Here is a 25,970-nt window from a genome sequence, read left to right as displayed (position 1 = left end):
GCTGTTGTGGTCGTGGTGATTTGGGTGCCTTGCGCACTCAAGCTGCACAGGTGTCTGTGACACACGGTGAGTGAGTGAGCAGATGCTGCCCGAAAGTGTTTACCTCCACAAGGACTCTGGGGAAATGCTGCTGCCTCATGCCTGAGATTTGGGGGGGGGGGGGGGTTTATCAGAAACACAGGCTGCCGGATGAGTCTGGGGATTGAGTCCCATTGATGTGGGCAACCTCGCTGTGAGGGTTGCTATGGCAGCTTGGGGATGGAGTGACTGAGAGAACAAATGGAGTGTGTGTGTGTGTGTGCTCATGGTGCTGGTATGGCGAAGGGGGTGCTAATTGAGTGAGCACAAGGGGGATTTCCTAAACAATGGGAGGATTGTGTGTGTATGTGTGTGTTTGCCAGGAGGAAGAGCAGTCGTGAGTTTTTGTGTACATCATGCGGATCCATGGTCTGCATAACACCACAGCACTACAAATGCTTCTTCTACTGTAACTCGAGCTCAGCTTTCTCACTCAATTCTTATAATTTAATTGCCACTGTGCTTTTCTTGCAATCGAATGTGTGTGTGTGTGTGACAGAGGACTAGCATCAATCAGTGCTGCTATTCTTATAATTTAATTGCCACTGTGCTTTTCTTGCAATCGAATGTGTGTGTGTGTGTGACAGAGGACTAGCATCAATCAGTGCTGCTGGTGGCTCTCACGCTAATCAGTAAAGTGTGTGTGTGTGTGTGTGTGTGTGTGTGTGTTGTGCCTGAAATCCTGGTGCACCCTTTGCCTTGTAACAAATTCAAGCTGACAGCAGGAACTGTATGTAGTGCGACCACTACTCCAGTCCCCCTCCCCCAGCGTGAACTGAACCCTGCATCAAGGGTCATTATATAACTCCCTTTTTCTCTCCCTCCCTGTGACACACTGGGAGTGTTCAGCAGAGTGTCGGGGGGGCTGGAAGTTAAGCTTTCGGATTTTTGTTTGAGCCCCACTTCTCCCCTTATGCACAGGCATCTAACCTCCTTTCAGTCATCTTCTAGCAAAGCACGGACTCCCACAGGGCGCGAGGATTTTCCTTTTAATGACACAGAGACTGGTTGAGTATGGAACGCCAGGACTGCCATAATGAATTAATTAAATACACCATTAAATAATTAATTAAATGTGTCAATAATTAATTAAAATTGGAATTAATTAATTAAATAAATAGTTATGACACATGTAATTAATTAATTGTTGACACATTAAATTAATTATTTATGTATTTCACATTTTAATTAATTATTGACACATTTAATTAATTATTTAATGATATATTTATTTATTTCATTTTGGCAGTCATGGCGCCTGGCTCTCATCATGAAATAATTTTATCTGTCAGCCTCACCCATCAAACTCAGGGGGCGGGGTTAACGCGGCCCATGCAGCTTCTCTAACATTTGATTGGTTGCAGTGCAAAGTAAGTCAAAACAGGTCGATCCTAGATAATCGATTGCTTGTGTAGACTTGGGGCAGCCAGGTATCCCCGAATGCAGATCAAATCACAGGCAGCAATGGTGGTGGTGTAGTTTTAAAATACCCCGTTTTTCTGTCACCAGCTACACTTTTAACAGTGTTTTAGCCGCGAATGTCGCGCCGTATGTCTGGTCAGGTTGTCAACATAGAACATGTTTGCAAAAGTGCTCAGATTTTTTCAGAGATTTCACTAGCTCTGCTAACAGTTAGCATGCAGAGCGCACCGAGGGGGTTACGTTAACCGGTTTGTTTACATATTCCACTCTCCGTGTTCCACATGTTGCATTCGCAGATTCTCATTTTCACCGAACGATCGTCTCTTTCCGCCTGGTCTTGTGTCTCTGTGCTTCTGTAACATAAAGAACGAGCTGACATTTTTCTCACGAAACCAGCGATCAGCTCAACAGACCCTCAGTTTACCTGCATGCATCCTCCTCCTCATCTGTCAGCTGTTTAACACCTGCTGCTAATTCAAGAAACACGCCTAGTTACCTGGTGATAGTCACAGTTTAACCGGGCAGCCGGTGCTCGATATAACGCAATGTCAGCGCATTTTTCTGCACAAGATAAGTAAATATAGTGTTTTCCCCGAGCGCAGAGCTGCTGGAGCTTGTTTCCTTACAGAGCACTTTATAGGCGAGCCAGCTTTATCAGCGGCTGATGTCCAATCACCAGCACACAGCTTTCAAACCTCAGCTGAGTTTTAGCTCTCAGTGGTTAAACGCTGGACTTCATTCACTCAGGTTCTGTCTGTCGGGTCACGTTTACTTCGCTGTTTTATTTACAACTGAGCAAATCGGTTTGGCTGAGGTTAAAGTTACGTTTCATAACTGCATAGTTTCACAGACGTTTAATGGTTCACTGGCACATGTGTTAGACTGAACTATCATCTAAATATCATCTGTTTTTTAATAGTTATTCAACTGTATTCTAAGCACCAGCTGTCTGTTAGAATGCGATTTTTTTTCTGTCTGTTGGCAGAGGTATAAAAATGCGCAGGAAAATCTGACGTGCATGGCAAACTTCACCTACGATATTTAGGGAGGAATAAACACACATCAAACATAAATGAACCATTTGCCTGTCTCCATAATTGAGAGCATTTTCTCTTCTTATGTCAACTCTCTCTCTCTCTCTCTTTTTTTTTAGCTTTTTCGGTCATGTTATGTTTACCTGTCAAAGGCTTGTTACAAACTATGAAACACATGGTGCAGACTTCTGGATGTTAGAAGAAAACTAATACTGCTCATGAATGAGACTAAAGGCAGGAAGGTGTCCTTTAAAACTAAACATGTTAATAGGACCTCCCTATTTATATCATAGTTTATGATATAGCATGTGTATTTCAGTAATAGCCTGCTGATTTCAGTGTAGTGGTGAACAGTCGCACAGCTCACGTACACTGTAAAAAAAAAATCTGTCAAATTTACGGTAAAATACCGGCAGCTGTGGTTGCCAGGAATATACCGTGTAAAAAATGTGGAATCTGTAAAAGACAATACGGTATACTGGTTTTGTAACCCTAATTTTTAAGGTAGACAACGTATTATTTTACCAAAATCATGATAGAAAAAACCAAATATATTTGTCATATATGTCATATATACGAGGCACACTCGTATATTATACATAATATACGAGTTCAAAACTGTGTCCGTTAGCGAAGCCAACTTGAGTCTCCTGCATGAAAAAAAGAGCGGTTGGCACACAGCTCAGCAGCGCACCGCGCTATTGGTCATTTTCAGGTGACGTCATCCCGCAATGTAACGTCGCTCTTTGTTTCTTTAGGAGGTTCGAATTTGATCAGAAGTCACGTCTGCAGACCGCTGCAGCCACGTCTTACCTTGCTTCCCCTTTTTTTGGTGAAATGGTTCGCTCATACTGCACAATGTTGCTACCAGATTTTTTTTCTCTGCAATTCGAACGTAAAACGTCTGTACACAGTTTACCAGCAGTTTAGCTACCAATCAACAGCGATCACACAAATTCAAAATTTAAGGCCGACCCACTTAAGGTGGTCTGATAATATGGCGTGAAACACAACAACATAAAGTTGTTTTAAAATAATAATTAAAAAAGATTATTGAAATCAATTTTATTCACAACCATAAACTTTATTTTTAACATCTTCTTTTGCTGTTGATTTTTTTATCAGAAGGTTAACAATGATATACTGCAGGCCTAACTTTTAATCTGTATATCAGTATCTGAATTTTAAAATAAAAAAATACTATCAGTTTTATTGTCTTTCACTGCTGATATTTGCTTTTTTTTTAATGGTATGTACTGGTTGTATTATTACGGTGGACCCTATTTTTTAACATCTTGTTTCTGTAAAAATGAATGTTTTTGTTTGCTTAAAAATCTACAGCTTTATACTGTGAATTCCAATGTGCACAACCCCAAAATATGTAGTTTTACTCAAATAATACCGTAAAATCTAAGTTTTTCAGACATTTTCAACATTACAATATGTAATTGTAAAATGTATGCATATTTATTTGTTTTCACAGAAAATATTTATAATTTCATCATTTTATTACAGTAAAAAACAAAGTTTTATCCAGTCTCACAATTAACGGTTATTCAATCTATTTAATACAGTAAAAGGAAGTTTTTGGTTTTACGCTCCATTACCGTTGGAATTTGACGGTGTTTTGCTGTATATTTTACTGACTTTTTTTTACAGTGTAGGCGTTATCTGTGATATTCCTTAACTATAATTTATCCAAGTTAACTTCAGTTAACCATTCAGACAGTTCTTTTGCAATGAAAAACATAAACACCCATGCTGCGGTAGGTTTCCTCAGTGCCAGCTGTTAACATTATAGCTGCTTATGCAGTAACCATGGTAACCACGGACTCTGAGTGGCTGGATCGACGGAGGTCAGACAACAATTTTACATGTATGATCTTAAAACAGGACACAGCCACTATACGTGCTGGCCTCATATCAAATGTGAAGGCAGACTGAGTCTATGTTTGACGTTTGTTTATATCTAATCTTCCTTTTCAAACATTTAAACAGCAGCGAGTCTGCAGCTGAGGGAATACAAACTCAAATTGTCGGAACAGGTTTGCTCGTTTCTTGGATTCATTTGGTGATTTATTAAATCTATAACTGTTATTCTAATCTGCTGCTGGGTCTCTTACACTTTTCTTTATGCTGTATATTTTCATGTCTCTGGAATAGTTGGCAGTTAGATAGTCAGCTGGGAAACTCTGTGTTAACTCATGGAGCTGAGGATATAGTGGATATGCTGACCTCGCTCCGTGGTGTACAGGGCCGTTTACCCTCATGATTAATATTCACAATAAAAATATTAGCCGAACATCATGAAGTCTGTATGTGTTTCATAGTGTCGAACAACCTTTGTACAGTTAAAGCCAGCAGTTACTACATGACGGAAACACCAACGTTATCTCTTTTATGTGTTTATACACAGGTCAGGCTGATTACTGAACAAAAACCCAAAGATCAGATGTTAAACAGATTTTTTTGCTCTCTCTCCTCCTTAAACATGTTTTTAATGTTAGTCATAATTCAGAATTGGCGACTGGGCGAAACACGTAGGACACATAAGAACTTCAGGAAATAAAACACCGATAAATATAACCTCAGTAAAAGAAGTCAGCGGGGGTTACTACAGCTGTGTACCGGGTAGTGATGGGTCGTTCGCGAACGAAATGGCTCTTGGAGCCGACTCTTTGACGTGAACGACGCGAGCCGGCTCCTTATCGCGAGCCGTCACGTGTTTTTTTTTTTTTCCTTTCTCTCAGCCTCTCTCTCGCACTTTTTTTCCGCTTCACTCTGCACGCGAGCCTTGTGCTTTACGCTGGGCAGAGGGGGGAGGGGCGGTAGTTACACTCAGTAGCACAGGAACAGAGCCAGAGAGAGAGAAAGAGAGGCAGGGACAACAACATTAGAAAGGTATAGTAATCATCCACAACTATTTTCGGTTGCAGATGATAAAGGATTGAGAAAGTTTATTCATGCAGGTCCATATGACAGAGAATATGCATGTTCTTTTAGTTTTCATATTATAATTTATATTTAATTGTGTTGTGGTTTGCAGGTGTTCTTTTCACTTTAAATTTGTGAAAGGAAAAAGCTGAAAATTTAAATAGTTAAAACTTGAAATGTGAATAGTTGATTTTTGTATTATATGATTTATTTATTACATTTTATGTGGAGTGAATAAATAAAAGTATATTTACGGTGGCCCCTAGAGACAAAGCACATACAAACTTCAAATCACGTACGAACTCTGAAGCATGTACAAACTCCAAAACACGTAAAAACACGTACAAACTCCAAAACACGTAAAAACACGTACAAACTCCGAAGCACGTAAAAACTCAGAAGCATATAAAAACTCAGAAGCACATAAAAACTCAAAACACGTACAAAAGACAACAGAAGTGCTCCAGGATGCTGGGCGCAGTGTTGAGCCTTTGTTATCTTGTGGCTACACAAGCCAGCAAGTACCAACGACCGGATTTGGTGTGTGGTAATAACAGGTAAATGAACTTTTTTTTAAATTATTTGAATATATATATGAGTGCCTGTGTATAAATACACAAACAATACACACATGCTTTCAATTGTGTAATTTAAGTGATCTAGTAGCTCTGCTTTGGAAGTTCAGTTCATGCTAGAAATGTGTTTTGGAGTTTGTACGTGTTTTGTCTCTAGGGGCCACCGCATATATTTATATATAAACATATATAAATAAAACCACTTGTTTTTACGTTAGTAATTCCTTTTGTGCATAATTTTATATTATTGTTAATAATAAATTAATTAAAGCAACAAAACAACCTGAAGAGCCGGTTCGGAGCCGAAAGAGCCGGCTCTTTTTAGTGAGCCGAACCGAAAGAGCCGGATCTCTAAAAAGAGCCGGAAATCCCATCACTAGTACCGGGGCCTGCGCTTTGTCGGTGGGATTGCTTGCGAGGCGAGCGGGTCTATCCCACGCTTTGCCGTGAGACTGGGCAGAAATCTCCGAAATCATCGAAGCACTTTTGCAAAGAGGCTGTATCTTGACAAACCGACCAGACACATGAAGATTAAACCACTACATTCTCGGCTAAAAAATATTAAAACGGTATTTGGTGACACACAAACAGGGTTTTTCAAAGCTCAGTTCTGTTAGCTTCCACATGCAGGTTGTTGTGTGCTAGAAACAATGGCCACCAGGCCAAAGCAATGGTTTTGACTCGATCAGCGTTAACCCCGCCCCCTGAGTTTGATGGGTGAGGCTGACAGATAAAATTATTTCATGATGAGAGCCAGGCACCAGGACTGCCAAAATGAAATAAATAAATATATCATTAAATAATTAATTAAATGTGTCAATGATTAATTAAATGTGTCAATAATTAATTAAAATGTGAAATACATAAATATTTAATTAAATGTGTCAATAATTAATTAATTAAATGTGTCAATAATTAATTAAAATGTGAAACACATAAATAATTAATTAAAATGTGAAACACATAAATAATTAATTAAATGTGGCAATAATTAATTAATTACATGTGCCATAACTATTTATTTAATTAATTAATTCCAATTTTAATTAATTATTGACACATTTAATTAATTATTTAATGGTGTATTTAATTAATTCATTATGGCAGTCCTGGCGTTCCATAGATATGGTTGAAGCTATGATAGGATGGCATCCTTGCCTCAGTCTGCGGTGGAAAAAAGCGTTTCTTTGTTAAATAGGGCACATCTGTTTACAATCACGCACTCTGAATCTTCTTGTCCTCCTCCTTCGCTTTTTCACACATACACGCACACACGCAGTCTATTTTGCCATAGCAACAAGGGTTAGCAAATGAGGCAAATATCTGTAGGGGGGAATTGGTCGCAAATCGCATCCCGATCGGCTTCTGGTCTTTTGATCACTCGCTCACACGCTCCTACATATTTATGCGAACGAGCGTGATCGTCCAGAGCTTTCTGAGTGATTAGCAGCGCGCCCCGTGCTGCTCGAACACACCTCATCCCGATTGGTTATTGGTTTGGTGACTCACCGCGTACGACTTGTGTGCAGAAGAGCGGTAATTCATCTATAATAGGTCCGAATACTTTCGTAATAAAGCAAAAGATGCACGTTATTTTTAACACTACTGTGATTTTAGGGTTTCCACAGACGCACTTTGTGCCCAACAATCCGTAATCAGTGCGCCATTTTTTGCGCTTTTCTCGTGTTAGCTATAATAATAATAATAATAATAATCATAATAATAATTATAATAAAAGATCTCTCACTTAATAAATGGAGATCCCAGGCTCTTCTTTAGTTGGCACTGCCATTAAGGTGCATAATAAAAACGAGAGATTAAGTATGATGGCGCGTGCTCCATTTATAATTAGTGCGCGTAACGCTGCGTCTCCGTGCGTCTCCCCGTGATTAGCCAATCTGCATCCATCTGCTCGTACTGCATCAGCTGCCACGTTAGGCCCAGTGTGGACGTCACAGATTTTTTTCCCCTCTTTCCTCACCTTTTTTTCCTGTTCCACCAGAGCATCTCTCTCTCTCTCTCTCTCTCTCTCTCTCTCTCTCTCTCCTTCTGCTCTCCCTCTCTTTCTACACCGCCCACTCCTTCCCCAATCATTGATCCGACCACTCACTGCCGCCTCGCCGGCTTCTTTTGCCTCATTACATCGCCCGCTGCGCTTTCTGCATTTTTTTAGGGAGGAGAAACGGAACATTTTGGGACCAAGAAAAAAGAAAAAGAAAAAACACATCACCATGGCGAGCACCGAGGATAAAGCGGCCAACAAGGAGAACGTGTCCAGCTGGAAGGACTCCATCTACAACCCGAGAACCGGGGAGCTGTTGGGTCGTACTGCCAGCAGCTGGGGTAAGGATCCCCGTTACACAGCAGTCAATTAGTGGCCGCGCTTTGACATTCACGGAGCTTATACCTAATCTTATATTCATTTTCAAAGCATTTATAGCCACGTGTCTCTTCGGTATAAAGCCTCCTATAAATGTCTTTGTGTGGATGGATTTAAATGAGTGCCACATAGATGGCTGAGAAGCCATCACGGGCCTGTGTGAAGGTGTTAAAGGAGAAGCCTGTACCAAGAGGCTCGCCAAGATAAATGATGCTATCAGAGGTGTGCAGCAGTCTGTCTCTGCTGCATAGGGGAAAACAGCCAAGCAGGCGATAATCAGTCACAGCAGCCTTGTACATTTTTAAAAAAAAATATATATATATAATTTAATGAATGATCAGCATCTGCATTAACAGAGTTATCCGGGACCTGCACTGACACAGCAGAGCCCAGCTGAGAAAGATGCTCATCATAGCTGAGGAATGTGCCACAGGCACAATCAATATCTGATCAGGCCATACATTTTATGTAATAATCCCCCAGTTATTTCCAGAGTAAGGTAGTAACAGGGGTACCCTCCCTCCAGCAGCCGGCTCCTATAGGCTAGCGCAGATTGTCAGGCTGCCTGCGCCCCTGTGCTGCTGTGCAGTGGGATGCTCCATTGCAGTTGCATGGCCGCCCACATTAGCATGCCTGTCAAGGTCAAATGGGATTCCCTCTCTCCTCTTTCTCTCTCTTTTATGCACCAGGCAGGTGCATTGTGGGATACTGTTGGAGTGGAATGAGGGAGGGGGGGGGTGTACAGCGGGAAGCTGAGGGGTCCACCCCCCACCCCCCGTTTTTGGCAACTTAGAGGGCATCCGTGCTGTGCAGGCTGGATGATGGTGAACCATTTTGAGTCAGATGTTCCCATAAATGCAGCTTTTTCTCTCCCTGCAGTTATATAAATGAGACAGCAGATGCCCCGAGAAACTGCAGCAATCTTTGAATCACGTTTGGGCTGAAAAGAAGTGAAATGGGGCCTCACGTTTGTTAGCAGCCGGTGAAATTTCCTCCCATATTCAAAATGGTTTCCCTCGAAGGGACAGTTCATTCAAATGACCTGAAGACGAGGGGAAATGTAAAGCAATCAAGCGTAAGGCTATGGCTAAAATGTGCAGTTAATCACAGTGAATCCCTTTTTATCTCATCACCGTCTTCTTTCTCTTTCTCTCATGTGTTTCCTCCCGTGACATCCTCCAGCACTCATCCTCTTGTTCTACTTGGTCTTCTACTGCTTCTTGGCCGGCATGTTCGCTCTGACCATGTGGGTGATGCTGCTCACTCTGGATGACTATGTGCCGAGGTACAGAGACCGCGTTCCAGAGCCAGGTTAGTATCTCTCAAGATTAAAATACACAGGCGTAACTGGACTTTTCCTTTTCTGTTCCTGGCAGCATCAATCATCCAGGCATTCATTATTAATGCCTGCACCAATAAGATGCTGTCACAATAAAGCGCTGCATAACAGCTGCTTTTTACATCGATCTATTTTGAAGACTCTTCCTGTGTGATATCACCAGTGGATGCTGTTGGCTGAGTGTTTTCTTTCCGAGCGTATAAAGAGGGGAAAGAGGTTCTACAGCCCACAGACGATCAAAGATAACCAAAAGTCGCAATGTTTTTCCCCCCTTTCTCGTTCACAGTGAACTCCCTGCCCTGTTCCCCCCCACAACCAATCAGCATCTTCATCTACTTTGAACTAGGTGTTGTTGATTTTGGAGGACTGCTTGGCAGGAACCCATGGTTCCACACTGAATACCAACCCAAACAGACACAACCTTGTAGCATAAATTCACCATGATTATTTCTATATCTGCGTATTAGGACATCATTCACCTCCACCTTTAATGACGAGTTTTGATAACTCTGCATAGGCGTGGTTTGATGACCATTAGAATAGTTTCCAGGTTTTTCCAAGGGTAGACAGGAAGAGACCACCCTCACTAACTTCTGAGCTTTAAAGGTTAATCCTGGTAGGCTTGGGGTAAAGAGTTAACAGCAGATGTAATGGATCTAAGGTTACTTGGGTTCAGTTGATCTGCCTGCCCACAGTGCAGTCACCACACCTGTAAGCAGGAGTGCAGCATGAAGATGGCCATGCAGAAGTGAATTTCAGATTTCCAAATGAATCCTTTTAATAGATTATCAGAATCAGCAATGTTCTACTACAGTACTCATGGTGACAGCCCAACTATGCTACTTGCTATTTCTTCGCTGACAAACAGAAGGCTAACATTTATTACCAGATGGACATCAATGCCATGATGAAGGGCTTCAGGGCGAATCCTGAAAATGTACTTTTTAAACTCTCAGCTGTACGCAGAACCAATTTTTTTTTATGCTCTGCCAACATACCGTCAGCATAAATGACACTTAATAACAGGGTGATTGTTATTCATAACCGCTGATGCAGACCTGCTGCTGGACAGTGTGGTTGTATAAAATGTGGCGTACTTGTTACGAGATCATCGATGGCTTTGGCAGGACATAACAGTGTTTGAAAGATAAAAATTGAGGTGCAGGCGCTGTGTTTTTGGTGTCATCTCTGACAGTAATCAATGCTGATTGCTGTTGATAGTTTCGATTTTTGTGTTGATGTTCAATGTGTAAATCTGGCTTCCTCTGAGTTGATGGCTGTGTCTGGTTTGTGTTTCCAGTCATTTTTATTAGATGATTGATTGTATTGTGGTGATTCATCTTGGATTGGAGGAGTTAACAGAGCTTTCAGAGACCAACATTATTCTTTATTTAAAAGTTCACAATCATATTAGATTATAAAACATTCATAAATGATCTCAATTTTGCAGCAAATATTATTGTCGTTTTGGCTTCAGTGCTCCGTAGTATGGTGGTTTACACATTGGCCTAACGAGTGAAAGCTTCCCAGCTTGATCCCGGGAGGGACACAAATCCCTTTGGGGTTGTGTCAGGAAGGGCATCAAGCGTAAAAAAATCTGCCAAATCAAATAAGCGGAGCTACCTGCTGTGGCGACCCCGTGTGAATAAGGGAGCAGCTGAAAGTGGCTTTTTATTTGGCTCAAGTGCTGAGAGGGCCTGTCCAACTCACAGTGCCATCCCCACAGCACCACCTACCTGAAACGCATTCAGGGCGTGTGTGAGTATGTGTTCACCGCTTTCCTTCGTTTACCTTATGTCTCGTTACAGGGTTGGTGATTCGTCCAAATTCACTGGACATTACTTTCAACAAATCTGACTCAAAAAACTACAAAACCTATGTCAACCATCTGGAATCCTTCCTGCAAAGTAAGTGCACTTTGCTCTAATGCACAGATAAATTAAACAGATTGAAAGCGAGCTGTAATAAAATGAATACCACTCTCCCTCTCTCCGATCTTTTTCCACTGACTCTTGCCAAATATCTGAATACGCTGTACCTCAATCCATCTCTGTCTCTGCATCAGGATACAACGATTCGATGCAGGAGAACAACGAGGAGTGCATTCCGGGAGAGTATTACATGCAGGATGGCGGTGAGATGACAAAGAAAGTTTGTCCCTTCAGGAGGACCTCCCTGAGTTTGTGCTCTGGCCTTTCCGACACCGACTTTGGATATCAAGAAGGAAAACCCTGTGTGCTGCTGAAGATGAACAGGGTAACACTCGCTATTTCTCACAGATCCAGGGAAACACGCGTCCTTTTCCTGTTTTCCGCACAGCCTCTATTCTCCACTTATTTGTTCCCAAAAATAAATGATTTCTAATTCTGGACCCACGCAAGCAGCAGCCATGCACAGTTTCAACCTCTCTTCCTGTTTCTCTCCTTTCGTAGATTATTGGCCTGAAGCCAATTGGGGATCCCTACATCAACTGCACGGTCAAAGTAAAGCATTTTCTCTACATTACACTTGTCCTGCTGGCTTGTATGTGTATTTTTTGTCTTTTTTATTTCTTTCATACAAAAACATAACAGTTTCACTGTTTTCTTTCTGTTGATCTCGCTTTCATTTCTTCCTTCTTTTTGTTTGTGTTGTGTCTGATATCTTCCTGCATGCTGTCACTGATGGCTTTAGGGTAAGATAAACATGTAAATTTTACAGGATAAGGCCAGTAGGGGTGTTAACACATTTTCATTATGTAACATGCCGTTATGCAGGTGACTCTAAACCAGTCTTAGTGCCATTCTAAAGTCTATTTTAATCTATTCGGTGTACGTTTTCTGCCAGAAATGTCACTTTTTTGGATTGAGCGGAACGCATCGTGTTTTCCACTTCATTTAAACCTCCTCGCTGACAGCAGAGAGTCCTCACTTTTCTGTCTTGTTCCGTCCCGTTTCATGTGGTCTCGGAATATGTCTCATTAATTCGACATTAAATGAATTCCTTCATTGTAAAATCTTTACTCTGAGACGTGTCCTGCCTTGCAGAAAGACCACCCGGTCCAAATGCACTACTTCCCAAGTGAGGGCCGCATTGATAAGATGTATTTCCCCTACTACGGCAAGAAAGCCCATGTAAGTATTTAACTACAGCCGGACAGTATCCACTAACCTGCCCAATAAGTGATGTGTTACTAATAAATGATCGCCTCGGTCCTGATGCAGGAGAACTACATGCAGCCCCTGGTGGCTGTGAAGCTGCTGCTCACCAAGGAGGACTACAACAAGGAGCTGGCCGTGGAGTGCAGGGTAGAGGGCACCAACCTGCGCAACAACGACGAGCGGGATAAATTCCTGGGCCGCGTAACGTTCAGGGTTAAGGTGGTGGAGTAAAAGGCAAATATACAGCCTGTGAAAGGAAATCTAATTGAAGCTGCCCACTAAGGATTTATCTTTATTTTATTTTATTTTTTTAAGAAAAAGAAGGAATCGTCAAAACGTCACAAAGGCGGCATTTTGGGATGTGGCACAACACAGTCAGCGAGACAGTGGTACCACATGCTGCTTTCATGACATTTCTGACTTTTCTTTTCTTAACGATTCCTCGCTGACCTCCTCAAAGACCCTCATAACAAAGCACAGGCTCCGCTCGTGAGTCCGTCCATCCACACGCCCTCCCTCCCCTTTCCCCCTCTTCCCCCCCTTCCCCATTCACCTATTGCACTGTTCATCCTCCGCTCAGTTACGTTTGTTGTTGTTGTTTTTTTCTTTATTTGTATTGACGTGATTCGATAACTTATAGCCATTGCAACCAAGCCATTTGGAGCTGTTGTGTAATTGTTGATGAAACAATTTTGTTTAAATTTGTTTTTAGAGCTTCCCGCTGCCAGGGAAGAGAGTGTTGCTTTCATCTCTTAAACTGTATGGATTCAGTATTATCATCAGTGTGGAGAGGATTTTTATCTTGCTGTATAGTATAACTGAGAAAGTAGAACATCTCCAGAGTATTATTCGTCGCACATCACAAAGACTTCATGGAAACATACCGTGATAATCAAGTATAGCCACTGTATCCCTGTATATGAAATGCCAATTACAAAGTCCCTTTCTACTATAAATACATTGTGATGCTATAACATATTTAGGGGAATTATAGATAGATCTTTGTCTTGTGGTCCGCGTAGCCACAACCCAGTCTTGTGCTGTGTGTCCGTCTGTCTGCATGTCCGTCTGTCTGTCTGCCCGTCTTCCTGTTTACTCACCTCTCCACTGCAATAGCAAACACGTGGGTGAGCCCTCCGGGACTTGAGACCACCTCGCGGGGCAGGGGGCGGGGGGTGCCGTCGTGTCGACTGTGGTTCAAGGCGACACGGGCGCGCACTCACTCGCGAGAAGGTACGGTGTAAAAATTAGCTTTTAAGGCGGAGAGGCGCTGGAAGAAGCGTTGTTGCAAAACTCAAAAGTTCACTGTAACTATGTACTGTATATCTATACGTGATCTGTATATCTATCTGGGTCTCAAAGATTGTTAGTTTTTCTCTCTTCTTCAGCCTGTTGATCTGATTGTCTGCCGATCTATTACTCTTCAATGTATATATATATAAACTATCTTACCATATTTACTTAATTCACACTGTATTTTTGTCACAAAAACACAATGTCTGTGCACTGTAAAGAAATAATTTAAACAAAGATTTACAGGAAAATATCTTATTCAAAGCTATGTTTACACAGTCTTAAAAGGAACCCGCATTTGAACAAACAACTTGTAACATCTCTTCAGGGTGCCTTAAGACCTGATGAAATAAATTGTGGGATAAGTGATTTTGAAGAAAAAATGGAGTCCTGTGTTGTGTTTTGTTTTCCTTCATTCAAATTCTACCTTAAATTCTGTCAGCATCCAAGTCAAACTTCACTGATTCTGATTCTTTACAACAACTTGCTTTTTTGCACCAATATCTAATATAGTAAACTCTGTGCAGACATGGAGGATGACCTGCTGAAGTTCTGATTACGGAGCGTCAGAATGGAGAAGAAAGGCATGGTTGTTGGTGGCAGATGTGCTCGTTTGAGCTGATTACTCTGAATCATCTCTTTACAGAGAATAGTCTGAAAAAGAGAAAATATAAGAGAACAGCAGTTCTCTGGAAGAAAATGCCTTTTTGATGCCAGAGGACAGAAGAGAATTGTCAGATTCCTAAAGGTAATAAGAAGGTAACAGCTATTTAAATAGCTCATTACAACCAGTGTATGCAGAAGACCATCTCTGAATGTGCAACATGTCAAACCTTGAAGCAGAAGACCTGAGAACAGGAGACGGAAGCTAATATTTGCACAGAGTCACCAAAACTGGAGAAAGAGAAGATTTGGATAAACGCTGTCCAATCTGCTGAGTCACATTCAGATGGTAGGGCCAGAATTTAAATGAGATGAAATCATGGATCCATCCTTCCTTGTATCAACAGTTCAGCCACCTGCCGCATTTTCTTGCTGCACTTAATGCCACACTTTGATCGTCAAAATTACCAGCTGAGTATCGTTTAAACACCGCAGCCTACCCGAGCATTGTTGCTGACCACAGTTTGTGTTTGTGACTGCACCCAGCAGGATAGTGCACCATGTCACAAAGCACAAATGATGTCAAACTGGGCTCTTGAACATGACAGTGAGTTCGCTGTACTCAAACCGCCATAGTCACCAGATCTCAGTCCAACAGAGCACCTTTGGGATGCAGTGAAATGGGAGATTTTTGAAAACAGAAGCAGCTTTTCTTCCTCTTGTGAAATAACAATGATCTGACCTCTTTTGTCCAGGGACAGTTACATAAATGAAGCCATGTGTAAAGATGGAGGGGGATTCTGTGTTTGGAGGAACTGATAACAACTCAGACACCTGATGCCCAGAGCCAAACCCAGACACCATTGTTGTAATGGGTCACAACCCCCCCCCAAAAGGCCTCGAAACACTTATTTAATCTTTAACAAGGACATGTTTTCATACATGTATCAATTCATTTTTAGGGCACATCTTGATTTCGCCCATTATGTGACTGAACAAAGGAATGTTTAATTGTATTTTTGGATGCATCATAAAATTACATAATTGTACTTGTTTAAATTCCCAATTCTGCTTCATACCTCTGGGACTGGAAAGAGAGCTAATGAGGGACCGCAGTTGTTTATTGAAGCCTGGGATTGTTTATCTTCAGCCTCTAAGTACTCTCACCGCAGTTGCAGCACATATTTGCTGGCACACGAGGGAGCCAGAAGCAAGAATAGTTTAGGCGTGCGCGTGGCACTAACACAGTGCTGCTTGTTGGATGACGAACTGCAAGGGAGCAGGTCTTGGTGTGGCATTTGAACTTAGCAGGTACATGCTTAAATAAAATCTAAACAATCATTAGTCTGTAAAGATTTGTTCATCTTTATAACCTCAACAGTCTTTTCCTCATTTCTCAGAAACCTAGTCTAGCCTGGTATTTGTGCAAAAGGCCAGACCTGCAACTGAGTCTGAAATGGCTGTAGAGGTCAGAATACACACACCTGTCCACTCTAATTTCACAGCGCCTTCATCTGCCCGGCTCCTGCAGCGCCCCTGGGCTGCAGCAGCTCAGTTCTTTCGTTGTCAACAGCAGTTTGAACCCAAGTCCTGCTACATGAGATAATCTGTCGGGGTTTAGCTGCAGCAAGAATCCACCTTAAGTTCTGCTAAGCTCTTACCGTCCTTGAGTTGGGCTGAACAACTGGTACTGGAGACAAAAGAAAGTACACTTCTTCAGCTGTATGGACGAAGGAGGTGGGCAAACGTAAAATAAACCGCTCTGACATGAAGAACTCACACATAAATGAGTGTTTCATGTGTTAGTGTCTTCCATAATCATTTCATATTTTCCCCTTCTAGCCATCACAGCCACCCGATACATTTAAAGGTTGACTTTTAATTTCATTCATATTTCACTAAAAAAGGAGAGACCAAACGTGATGAAGCTGTGAAATGTTTTACAGTTCTGAGATGCTACAGAACTTGAAGGGATTTGAAGCTGATTTGAGCAAAGAAGGCGCAAGGATAACACTGGTTATCGCCTTATCAGCTATGAGCTAAACCTGCCAGTTTGGAGCACAGCCTGAATGTAGTCAGCATCCTAAAGGGATTAATGCGACTGATATTTTTAGGTTTTACTCCAGAGTTCTCCGCAGCACTTTCCCTGTGGTTATATTTAGCCCAGAGAACATGCGCGGCATGACTCGATTTGGGCCGCTCTCTGACGCTGGTGGTGGAAATGTTCAGGCTTCAAGGTGACAACAAATGACAAACACATGAATATTCATGAGTGAAGAAAGACACTTTTTAAAAGACATTTTAATTTATTCAAATGAGTCACGATTCAAGGAAACGTCTGCTGTGCTGTACTTCATCTAGTGTAGCAATTCCTCTCATTTTATATTTACATGCATCGTGTACTTATTAAAATTACCTGTATAAACTGACCTCTGCACAAGATCTGGAAATTTAAAAACTCTCTAGAGTCTCTAGACTCAGCCCAACAACCTCAAACTAAGAAAGGAGCCCCTAGTTAGCGTTTCAGGGCCAGTATAAAGCAACCTGTGCATTCCTGGTTCAGCAATTTATTGCTCAATCTGTCTAAATTTTAATCTTTTATGTGCAGCAATGAGCTGCTTTTTCAGCGCTCATCTCTCCCCCAAAATCCCAGAGCGAGAGTCTCCATTTCTCACTACAAGCAGAGGCTCACAGCACCAACAGCAGAGGGACTCACTGAAGAGGTTTTTGGTATTCTTCACTCTCTTTCATTTAATTCTATATTATAAATTACTTACATACAATATTTTCCTTTCTCTCTGTGCATAGATATATATATATATATATATTTCTTTATATACAATACATACAATTGTAACAGTTGATCTTATAAAACTAAAACATTCAGTGTAAATGCAATCCTAATTGTCAGATTTAGGATCACAACAGGTGACTAAAAAAACACAATTATGTCCTCCACATGGTGTTAGATAAAAAGCACTTTCGTCGTAGAAACAGCGTGATCTGATGACAGCAAGGAAAGTGCTCTGAAATTCTACAGTTCGCTACCAATGAACCTCCTCCAATTCTGTTGAATGTCTACATGTGTGGTTGTTCCTGTTTGCTTGTAACACAACACTGCTTCAGCTGGTAAAACCACACTCACTGAACCTCTTAGACAGGAACTTTATAAGGTAGTTCTGGCACAAACATATTGCGTTAACTTGCCCCTCTTACTCCTCTAATGTGTGTCATTAATGAAAACTTTAGTAACACTTTCTCCTAGCAGTCATTTATGGTCAAAGTCGTTGCAAAGCTACAACATTAGAAAAGAAAAAGAAGCTGTGAACCTGAGCGACAGTGCTCGAAACACATTGTCAAATCCTTCATACTTTACTGCTTCCCTATGCCATGGACATCCTTACAAGAGAGGGACGGTGCGCCTTTCTCGACAGACACACTCGTGTTCGCCTCTCGTAAAACCTTTTTTCTTTTTTACACGAGTTTAGAAAACAAAATACTGAATGTTAACACGGTTGTTTCGTATCAAATGTGGCTGCTCACAGCAATGTACACGTGCCAGACTTCTTGTCATCATCGAGACCTCCTCCACCTTCTTTCCTGTTGGGATCATTGAGTTCATCAAATAGTCCAGTGTCGATCATCTCCTGCTGCCATGGGATGGGTACAGCGCCTGTGCTGAACTCCTTGAAGAATTTCTCGTCATTGGCGTCGAACTCGATGCCCTTGATCTCAGAGAACTCGGCGATGTCACCAGTGTCCTTGGCATAGACAACGTTGGGCTTGGGGACCCATGGAGGGTCAACCAGCCCTGCCTCCAGGCGGGGAAAGTTGATGGTCTTGAACCACTCGTGTTTCCTGGGATCCTCCATGTTGTTCCTAATGAAAAGACAAAAAATACACTTCTCCATCAGAGTTTGTGAATTGCAATGTCCGATCCATGTGGCAACTCAAGGGCAGCGTTTAGACATCCATTATACTAGCATTAAGTTCACAAATGGCAATAAACTTCTTGGATAAAAGAGCCACTTACCTCATGCCCAGACGCTCATCCATTTTCTTCTTGAGGAACAGCTGGATGATGTCCTTGGTTGGTGCATCAAAGCACTTGTGCTCCCACTTTGGCTCCTCATTTTGGATGCGCCTCTGCACCTCTTCCTTCTCAACCTTCTCCTTTTTGCTCTCAGGGCCTTTAAAAGGTGTGTAGCCAGCCACCATCTCATAGATACTGCAGCCCAGGGCCCACCAGTCCACTGATGTCCTGTATGGGGTTTTGGTCAGGAGCTCAGGGGCCATGTAGGCTCCAGTACCAGCCTGGATAAAGGATGAATATGAGATTCAAATACAAAAAACACTTCATTAGATATTCTGACCTAATGGAAGGTGCTTCATATTTATTACGAAACTTGAAACTTGTAAGACCATTTAAGGAGGAAGCACTTAACACCAAGCAAAAAGTAGGTATAGTATTATACAGCATGTGGCCATACCCCTCAACAGAAGAAGAGAGCTAAAAATCTTTATAAAGTCTTCACATCTTGTCTCTAACTTTCACCTGTCACTCTATTCCCTACTTTCTTCCTGCCCTTCTGCTCCCATGTCATCCTTGCTTTCCCTATATGACCCCACATGTAGCCTCGGACCAGGAGCTTAATCCTATTGCTAAGCCTACTACCTGTCAAGAGTTGTGTATGTCTACGCACTGACAGAGCTGTCCGGCCTCTTATATAAGGGACAGCCATTTTTGGATACTATAGCTACCAGCAGAAATAATACCAGACAGCACATAGCCATGAATTACTAATGGACATATACAGTAAACTGATATAAAACTTAAAAAGCTACTGCAAGCAAACAGTAGGAACTACAGGATTCACTGTCCTGCTATAGTGACACCAAAAATGCATTTACTATGTACTGAAAGTATTCTGTGTGGAGCTAGGATGTCCTCCACGTATACCCAGGTGCTCCACCTACAGTCCAAAGATAGAAAGACTAGGTGAATGGAAACTAAAGTATTGCCTGTTACATGTCGGCCCTGTGACTGACTGGCACGCTATATACTGTTTAAACATTAATTATGTATTTTATATTACAAGACACCAAGCATGCAAAACTAGTAAAATGCATTCATTTTCCAATTTGTTCCCTGTGCAACTTTAAAAAAAACAAACATGTATGACCACTCATGTCATAAATTGAAATCAAAGTTCATCTGGTTTTAGTGTGTTTTTAGTGTTTTTAAAGAACCATTCCAGACGTGTTTGCAAACTAGCACATCTAAACATATTCAGCGTACATTTTACCTGGATCTGTCAATCTAATCTGGGACAGACTTGTGTAATTCCACTAAGAGGATTAGGGGTCCAAAGCCAGCCTTGCCTGTAAAGGTTAGCCTAGTCACTTTGGCTGGCTGAGGAGCATCAGAGTACATGATAATGAGCTTACTGGACTTTCATATAGCCAAGAGCTTACTCTTTGCTGCAGCAAGTAAGTCCTAAAGAAACCCTGGTCCTTAGATGTGTACAGTGGGGTATAATTTAGTGTTAGCATTACCTACCGTTTGTCAAAAACATGTTTTTGTCAGGAAATCACAATTATTATTATCATTTTAATTAATTATGCAACTACTGGTGTGGCATCGTGAACTCAGTGAGAACATTGTATCTCTATTTCCTTTTCTTGGGAGTAAAGCAAGAGACTGATATGCTATGTATGTGCTGTTGAAAGACAGTGCAGCACAGCTAAGGTGTCAGAAATAACTAAATCCCTGTGACCAGATTCTTCAGGGAGACCTTCTTACACTTAGCAAGCAGTACTTTTAAAAGCACTGCACCTGCAAGATCTCTAACATAACCACAGCACAAAATGGTGGCCTATAAATAGCCCAGCTATAATCTGACCGCTAAAGGATCAAATGACTTATATAATCGATTCAGAGACTCTCATCGCACAGATCCTTAAGGGATCCAGTAATCCCTGTCCGGATTTAAAGTAAATGCCAAACCAGGACTGACATCTGCCCAGTATCTTACCTCCACCTGTCTTCGGATAATTTAAAAAGACGTAGTGGAAATCAAAGCTTGTGTATGTATATGTGTGGTTTATGATGAGTTGACAAAAATATGTCTATAAGAGCGTGAGTCAGCACAGGATATTTTGTGAGCAGCAAAATATGCCTTATGCTAACAGCCCATTTATGGTAGATATTTTCTACCGTACTTTGACTGCCCACTCATTCACAAGGAGTCACCACAGTGGGTAGTTCCACATGTTTGAGTTTTTACACCGGATGCTGCTCCTGATGCAATCCTCCTGGAATTAAACCAGGGGTCTTTTGCTTGTTAGGGAAATGTGTAAACCACTACACTGTGGAGCTACTATGAAATCCTATAATCAGTCCTGGCATCATATAGCTGTGGCTCTAAAGCTAACAGATTTCTAAGAGCTTAAGAGTGAAACTCAGTGTACTTGTTGTTCTGCATCTTGTTAAAAGTGGAAAAGAAAAACCTGCCATCTAAATTTATAACATCACTGTCGTGTGGGACATCTACTCACCATCTGGGTGACAGTCTTCTCTGGAATGAGTTCTATGGCCAGACCCAAATCTGAAAGTCGGCACTGGCCTTGGCTATCAAGCAACACGTTCTCTGGTTTCATGTCACGATATATTATATTCATGTCGTGCAGGTGTAGAATGCCAGTGGTGATCTGCGCTGTGTAGTGGATGATGCGTTTCATCTCAATGCCCTTGTCCACACCCTTGCCATCATAGCCTATGTTGTAAATGTGGTACTTGAGGTCTCCTCCATTCATCAGGGTCATGACAAGGCACAGGTGGGTGTTGTTGGCATAAGCATACGCCAAGTTGACCAGGAACAGGCTGTTAACCTTCTCTAAGATTTTCTTCTCCAACAGGGCCATCTTCTCACCTCCCTTCTTCTTCAGACGCTTTTTACACAACTTCTTGCAGGCATACATCTGGCCCGTGTTCTTGACCTGAACAGCACATACCTGGAGGAAAACACGTTACTTAAGATAAGATAAGATAAGATAGAACTTTATTAATCCCTCGGGTGGGTTCCTCTGGGAAATTCGACTTCCAAAAAAAGCACAGCAACGACCAAAGTTACAGTTACAGAACTGTTATATATATACACACACACACACACACACACACACACACACACACACACACACACACACACACACACACACACACACATATATATAAATACAGAGACAAATATAAATAAAATATCCAAAGGGGATAAATAGAATAAATAGGAATAAAAAATAAAAATACAAGTGAATTGCACATTTCAAGTATTGAGTCTATTGCACTGTTGACTATTTACAAAAAGTATTGCACAAGGTATTGTACAGTGAGGTGCAGAGGCACTTTCTCTGCCACTGTCACCAGAGTGTCCAGCTTCATGCCGACCACAGAGCTAGCCCTCCTGATCAGTTTCTCCAGCCTGGATGAGTCCCTCTTTGCTGTGCTGCTCCCCCAGCACACCACAGCATAGAAAAGTACTCCAGCAACCACTGACCAGCAACCAGCAAATGTTAGGAATGTTAGCTTCCAGATGTTAATCAAATCATTTAAATTTATTTTACTACAAAAAAAAAGCCTGGTCTCTTGGTAGCTTACTGACTGATCGGATAGCTCCCACTCTCTACTTTAGTATTAACAAAATGTACACAAGAAAATAGATGTGACTTATCCTTTAAAACTTAAATGTTCCTATTTCAGAATTTCACACTAAATATGATCATAAATAATTTTTAATCCAGAGAGTGGTGCAGGACTTAATGTTTAAGATGATAATCTAGCTTGACCCTTGCCAGTGATGCCTTGACAAATCTGACACCTCTCTTGCAGTCAAGGCCCACTATCTGAAAAGTCACTTCACTTATCATTGTTTATAATTCAAAGGTGATTTCTACTTTACTAGCTAAATGAAAAGACTGAACTCATTGCTTAACTCTCAACCACTGTGTATGCTGATTTAGCACAAAGCAATAACAGTCACAGCAAATCTTCACCAGGTTATCGCCAATTTCATACTGCTCTCCACTAATCCACTAATATAATTACTGCTCAGTTAATATGCTTACACAGCAGTTTTTTTTCTTTAAAAATATAATATTTTAAATTAAAGTGCACTTTCAGTTACTGGGTTGAAAGCTTTCATATGTTCTTTAATCCTCAGGTGTTTTGAAAAGACACAATCCCTAAACCAATTAAACAAAGTAATACCTTGTGAAACGCAAGACAAAATTTAAGCTGTAATGCCTGTGTGGTATATGACTTCAGTCTCAGACATGTTAAAACTTAAAGATGTGATTTACTTATATGTGTAATTATGTGTAGAGCACACCTCTACAGCTTAGTTTAGCTTTATCCATACTCTATGGTCATAATGGGATGACTCTTGCAACTCAAATAAATTAATTGAGATGTATTTGCATGCTTACCTCTCCAAAGCCTCCTTTTCCTAGAGTTCTGAACTCATAGAAGTATTTGTCATTGACGGGCTGTTTCTCGTACTCCTTCCACTGGAGGAATTTGTCAAAGAACGGGCTGGCCTGATAATCTGTGAAGGGTTTTCCTTTCAGAAATTCTCTTACACCGTCCTGGACCTTGCCTTTCATCACCTCCTCGAAATTGGCATTGGTGACAGATTTGCATTTGTCAGCAGCCTCTCCAGTAAGAAATGTCAGAAAGCTCTTGGAGTCAGCCTTACAATACTTGGTCATGATGTTTTGGCATGCCTTGTCTTTTGTTGCTCCTTCAGCCAGATCCCAGTCATACAACTCATCCAAGAACTCTGCGGCAAGCTTAAACTCATTGTTACTTGCAAGGAACTCGCGGAAAAACTTTTTGCCAATAGGCTGCCTTTCACAAAGCAATGTAAAGTCCTTTTCAATGGTAGCTCGTACTGACGTGCACGCCTCAGGTTTGGGGAGAGACAAGCTGCGACGCCGCTTTTTCATCTCCTTGTCATCGCCACCCTGAGCTTTTAGGTAGGCCGTGTTGGCCACCAGGTTATCCAGTCCCCCCATGTCACACATCTTGACAGCTGTATGTTGTCTGTCCCCTCTGAGAAACTGGGTTCTTCAGTGGGTGCCGATGGATACCCTGACACTTTCAGAATGTGTGTCTGTGTGATGGCGCAATTTGCTCAAAAGCCACCGTGCAAATGAGCTTCCTTACCCAGTCTACCTGCAAACCTAAGACACACTGACACACCCAGTAATTACTCATTTAGAATTAAATACCAGGGAGGGATTTTGGCTTAAGGATCTTTGTGTGGTCTATTCAAGGATGCTGAGCACGGAAAGGGAATCGTAAGCGGGCTCTGTGGTAAGAGGCTTTGTAGCCCTATATATTTATTCATGGTGTTCAGTAGTCTTTGAGTAGTTCAGTGAGTTCTGTTGACTATGCATTTAATGTTGAGGTAGTAAAAGATCAGAAATAAGCATAAAGTACTCTGGGAAGAGTGTGTCACGATCAAGCAATGTAGTTCATCAGCATCCTACTTTTTTCTCTTTCCCCTCATCCAGACTCAACAGAGCAGATACATTAGAGAGCTTGCTGCTAATCTGTCTGCTTCTTTTTTTGCCCTCACACTTTCATTCTCATGATTCACCTCATTCATCACTGATCAGCACGTCACAATGACACCTACTGAGGACATTCAAGAGAACGCTTACCACAAGACTCTATTTTCTTAGACAACAGCCAAATGTTTACTTAGTTCATGTTTAGGGTGTTATCATTTATCCACAATACGATTGTATAGCTCACTGATCTGAGGAGCTGTTGAACAGACATGTGGAGCAGACCATCATAAATTAATCTGTTGCATGTGAAGGCTAGAGTTTTGAATCTTGGAAATTATAGCATGCATTATATTTGCTGTATATAATGTAAAATGCAAATTACTTTTTGTATGAGTAAAAGTCAACAGAGAGAAAAACATACATCAGCAGTGGTCCCATCTTTGGAAGTGTACACGTGTCAAAGAAACATACAGGATTGGATTAGTGTGGCTCCAGTAGCTCGGTAGTGATCACGTTATAAAAGCCTGACAAATACGACCTTAATCGTGTGAGCGACTTGGCTACTGCCTAACAGAGAGACAACAAAGGAAAGGCCAAATATGTATATTAGCCAACCACTGATATTTTTCTAATTGCGATAAATTTGCTATATTAGGGTACATTCCAGTGCACACACATAGATATGTATATACAACACAGATGAATATATAATTTATACCATAAAATAATATGCATATGTTATAAATGGTATAATAAATGTATTAATTCAACATTTTAATTTAATTATTGCAACTTTTTCTTGAAATTAAAGAAAAGTTTTGTATTTTCCTTTTGTTACTGTTGGCAGGAGTCCTACCAGCCAGCTATGATAATGCAGGCTAATTCAGTACAATAAACCTTGGATAATATTAGCTAATCCTTTCTCAAATGGCCTCAAGCTCTCAGTGCCCCACAGAAGATCAAGAGCTTTGCTTAGTGTTTGAAATCTCCAATCTTTAAACTTTTGTTTTTCAAAAAGACCACAAAGAGCAAGCAGTGTGGCAGGGCAGGAAATCTCACAGCGAAAACAGTAGTTTCCTTAGCGAAATTTCAATTTGCTGTATTTGCCATCTAAATTTGTATGCAGTTACAATGAGGAAAGACCTTAATTAGACTTAGATCTTGTTCACTGGTAATTCACTAAACTCTAACTAAAAATAATCATATTGGGATCCACCTGCTGAAGACAAGTTCAGCAAGTCAAAAGTCAATCATCTTGTAAATGGATCAGTGTCACTGAAGTACTTTAAGCCTCCTGAGGGGATGAAAAGAGACCAAAGGTTTCATCTTTTACTAGGTCAGAGAAGTCAGAGTAAGGTAAGCTGAAAGATCTACGGCCACTCTGTAGGTTCCCACTTACTTTACAAACGATCTCTCCTGATCCAGCCAACTGTCACGGAGCTCATGACCTCATTTAGACAAACATATGTATGGCACCAGCCATAACCAAGTATGCAAGTGAGATTAAAAATAAAGCAGAAGAACATACATTCTTCTATTTTGTATGTTTTGTATTGTATTGAACATACAATTTTTACTATTTTCATTACTCTACTTTTGAAA

General features: G+C 41.2%; 2 protein-coding genes across 3 annotated transcripts; one reads left to right on the top strand and one right to left on the bottom strand.

Moving 5' to 3' along the window:
• The first annotated feature begins 8,024 nt into the window (after window positions 1–8,024).
• On the top strand, window positions 8,025–14,578 carry atp1b3a (ATPase Na+/K+ transporting subunit beta 3a). 2 transcript variants are annotated; one of them, XM_085254508.1, is made up of 8 exons: window positions 8,025–8,386; window positions 9,606–9,734; window positions 11,571–11,669; window positions 11,828–12,018; window positions 12,195–12,245; window positions 12,789–12,875; window positions 12,966–13,115; window positions 13,733–14,578. In XM_085254508.1, exons 1-8 carry the CDS (start codon window positions 8,275–8,277, stop codon window positions 13,802–13,804), a joined length of 891 nt encoding a protein of 296 aa, XP_085110634.1. In that variant the 5' UTR covers window positions 8,025–8,274; the 3' UTR covers window positions 13,805–14,578. The 2 variants fall into 2 exon arrangements, with proteins under 2 accessions (XP_085110634.1, XP_085110633.1); XM_085254507.1 differs by having other exon boundaries at window positions 8,031–8,386; window positions 12,966–14,578.
• Window positions 14,579–17,101: 2,523 nt separating this feature from the next.
• Window positions 17,102–24,034, bottom strand: grk7a (G protein-coupled receptor kinase 7a). Its single transcript, XM_085254602.1, has 4 exons — window positions 23,280–24,034; window positions 21,357–21,812; window positions 18,832–19,112; window positions 17,102–18,677 (listed from the first exon to the last, which is right to left on the bottom strand). Exons 1-4 carry the CDS (start codon window positions 23,874–23,876, stop codon window positions 18,338–18,340), a joined length of 1,674 nt encoding a protein of 557 aa, XP_085110728.1. The 5' UTR covers window positions 23,877–24,034; the 3' UTR covers window positions 17,102–18,337.
• Window positions 24,035–25,970: the final 1,936 nt, after the last annotated feature.

Source organism: Mchenga conophoros, linkage group LG18 (genome assembly GCF_057382185.1).
Source record: "Mchenga conophoros isolate Kocher_MC1m ecotype Shallow Benthic linkage group LG18, M_conophoros_male_GT1.1, whole genome shotgun sequence".
In the NCBI taxonomy this organism is placed as follows: domain Eukaryota; kingdom Metazoa; phylum Chordata; class Actinopteri; order Cichliformes; family Cichlidae; genus Mchenga; species Mchenga conophoros.
Note: the sequence above shows the minus strand (reverse complement) of the source record. Positions and strands in the feature narration are given on the sequence as shown.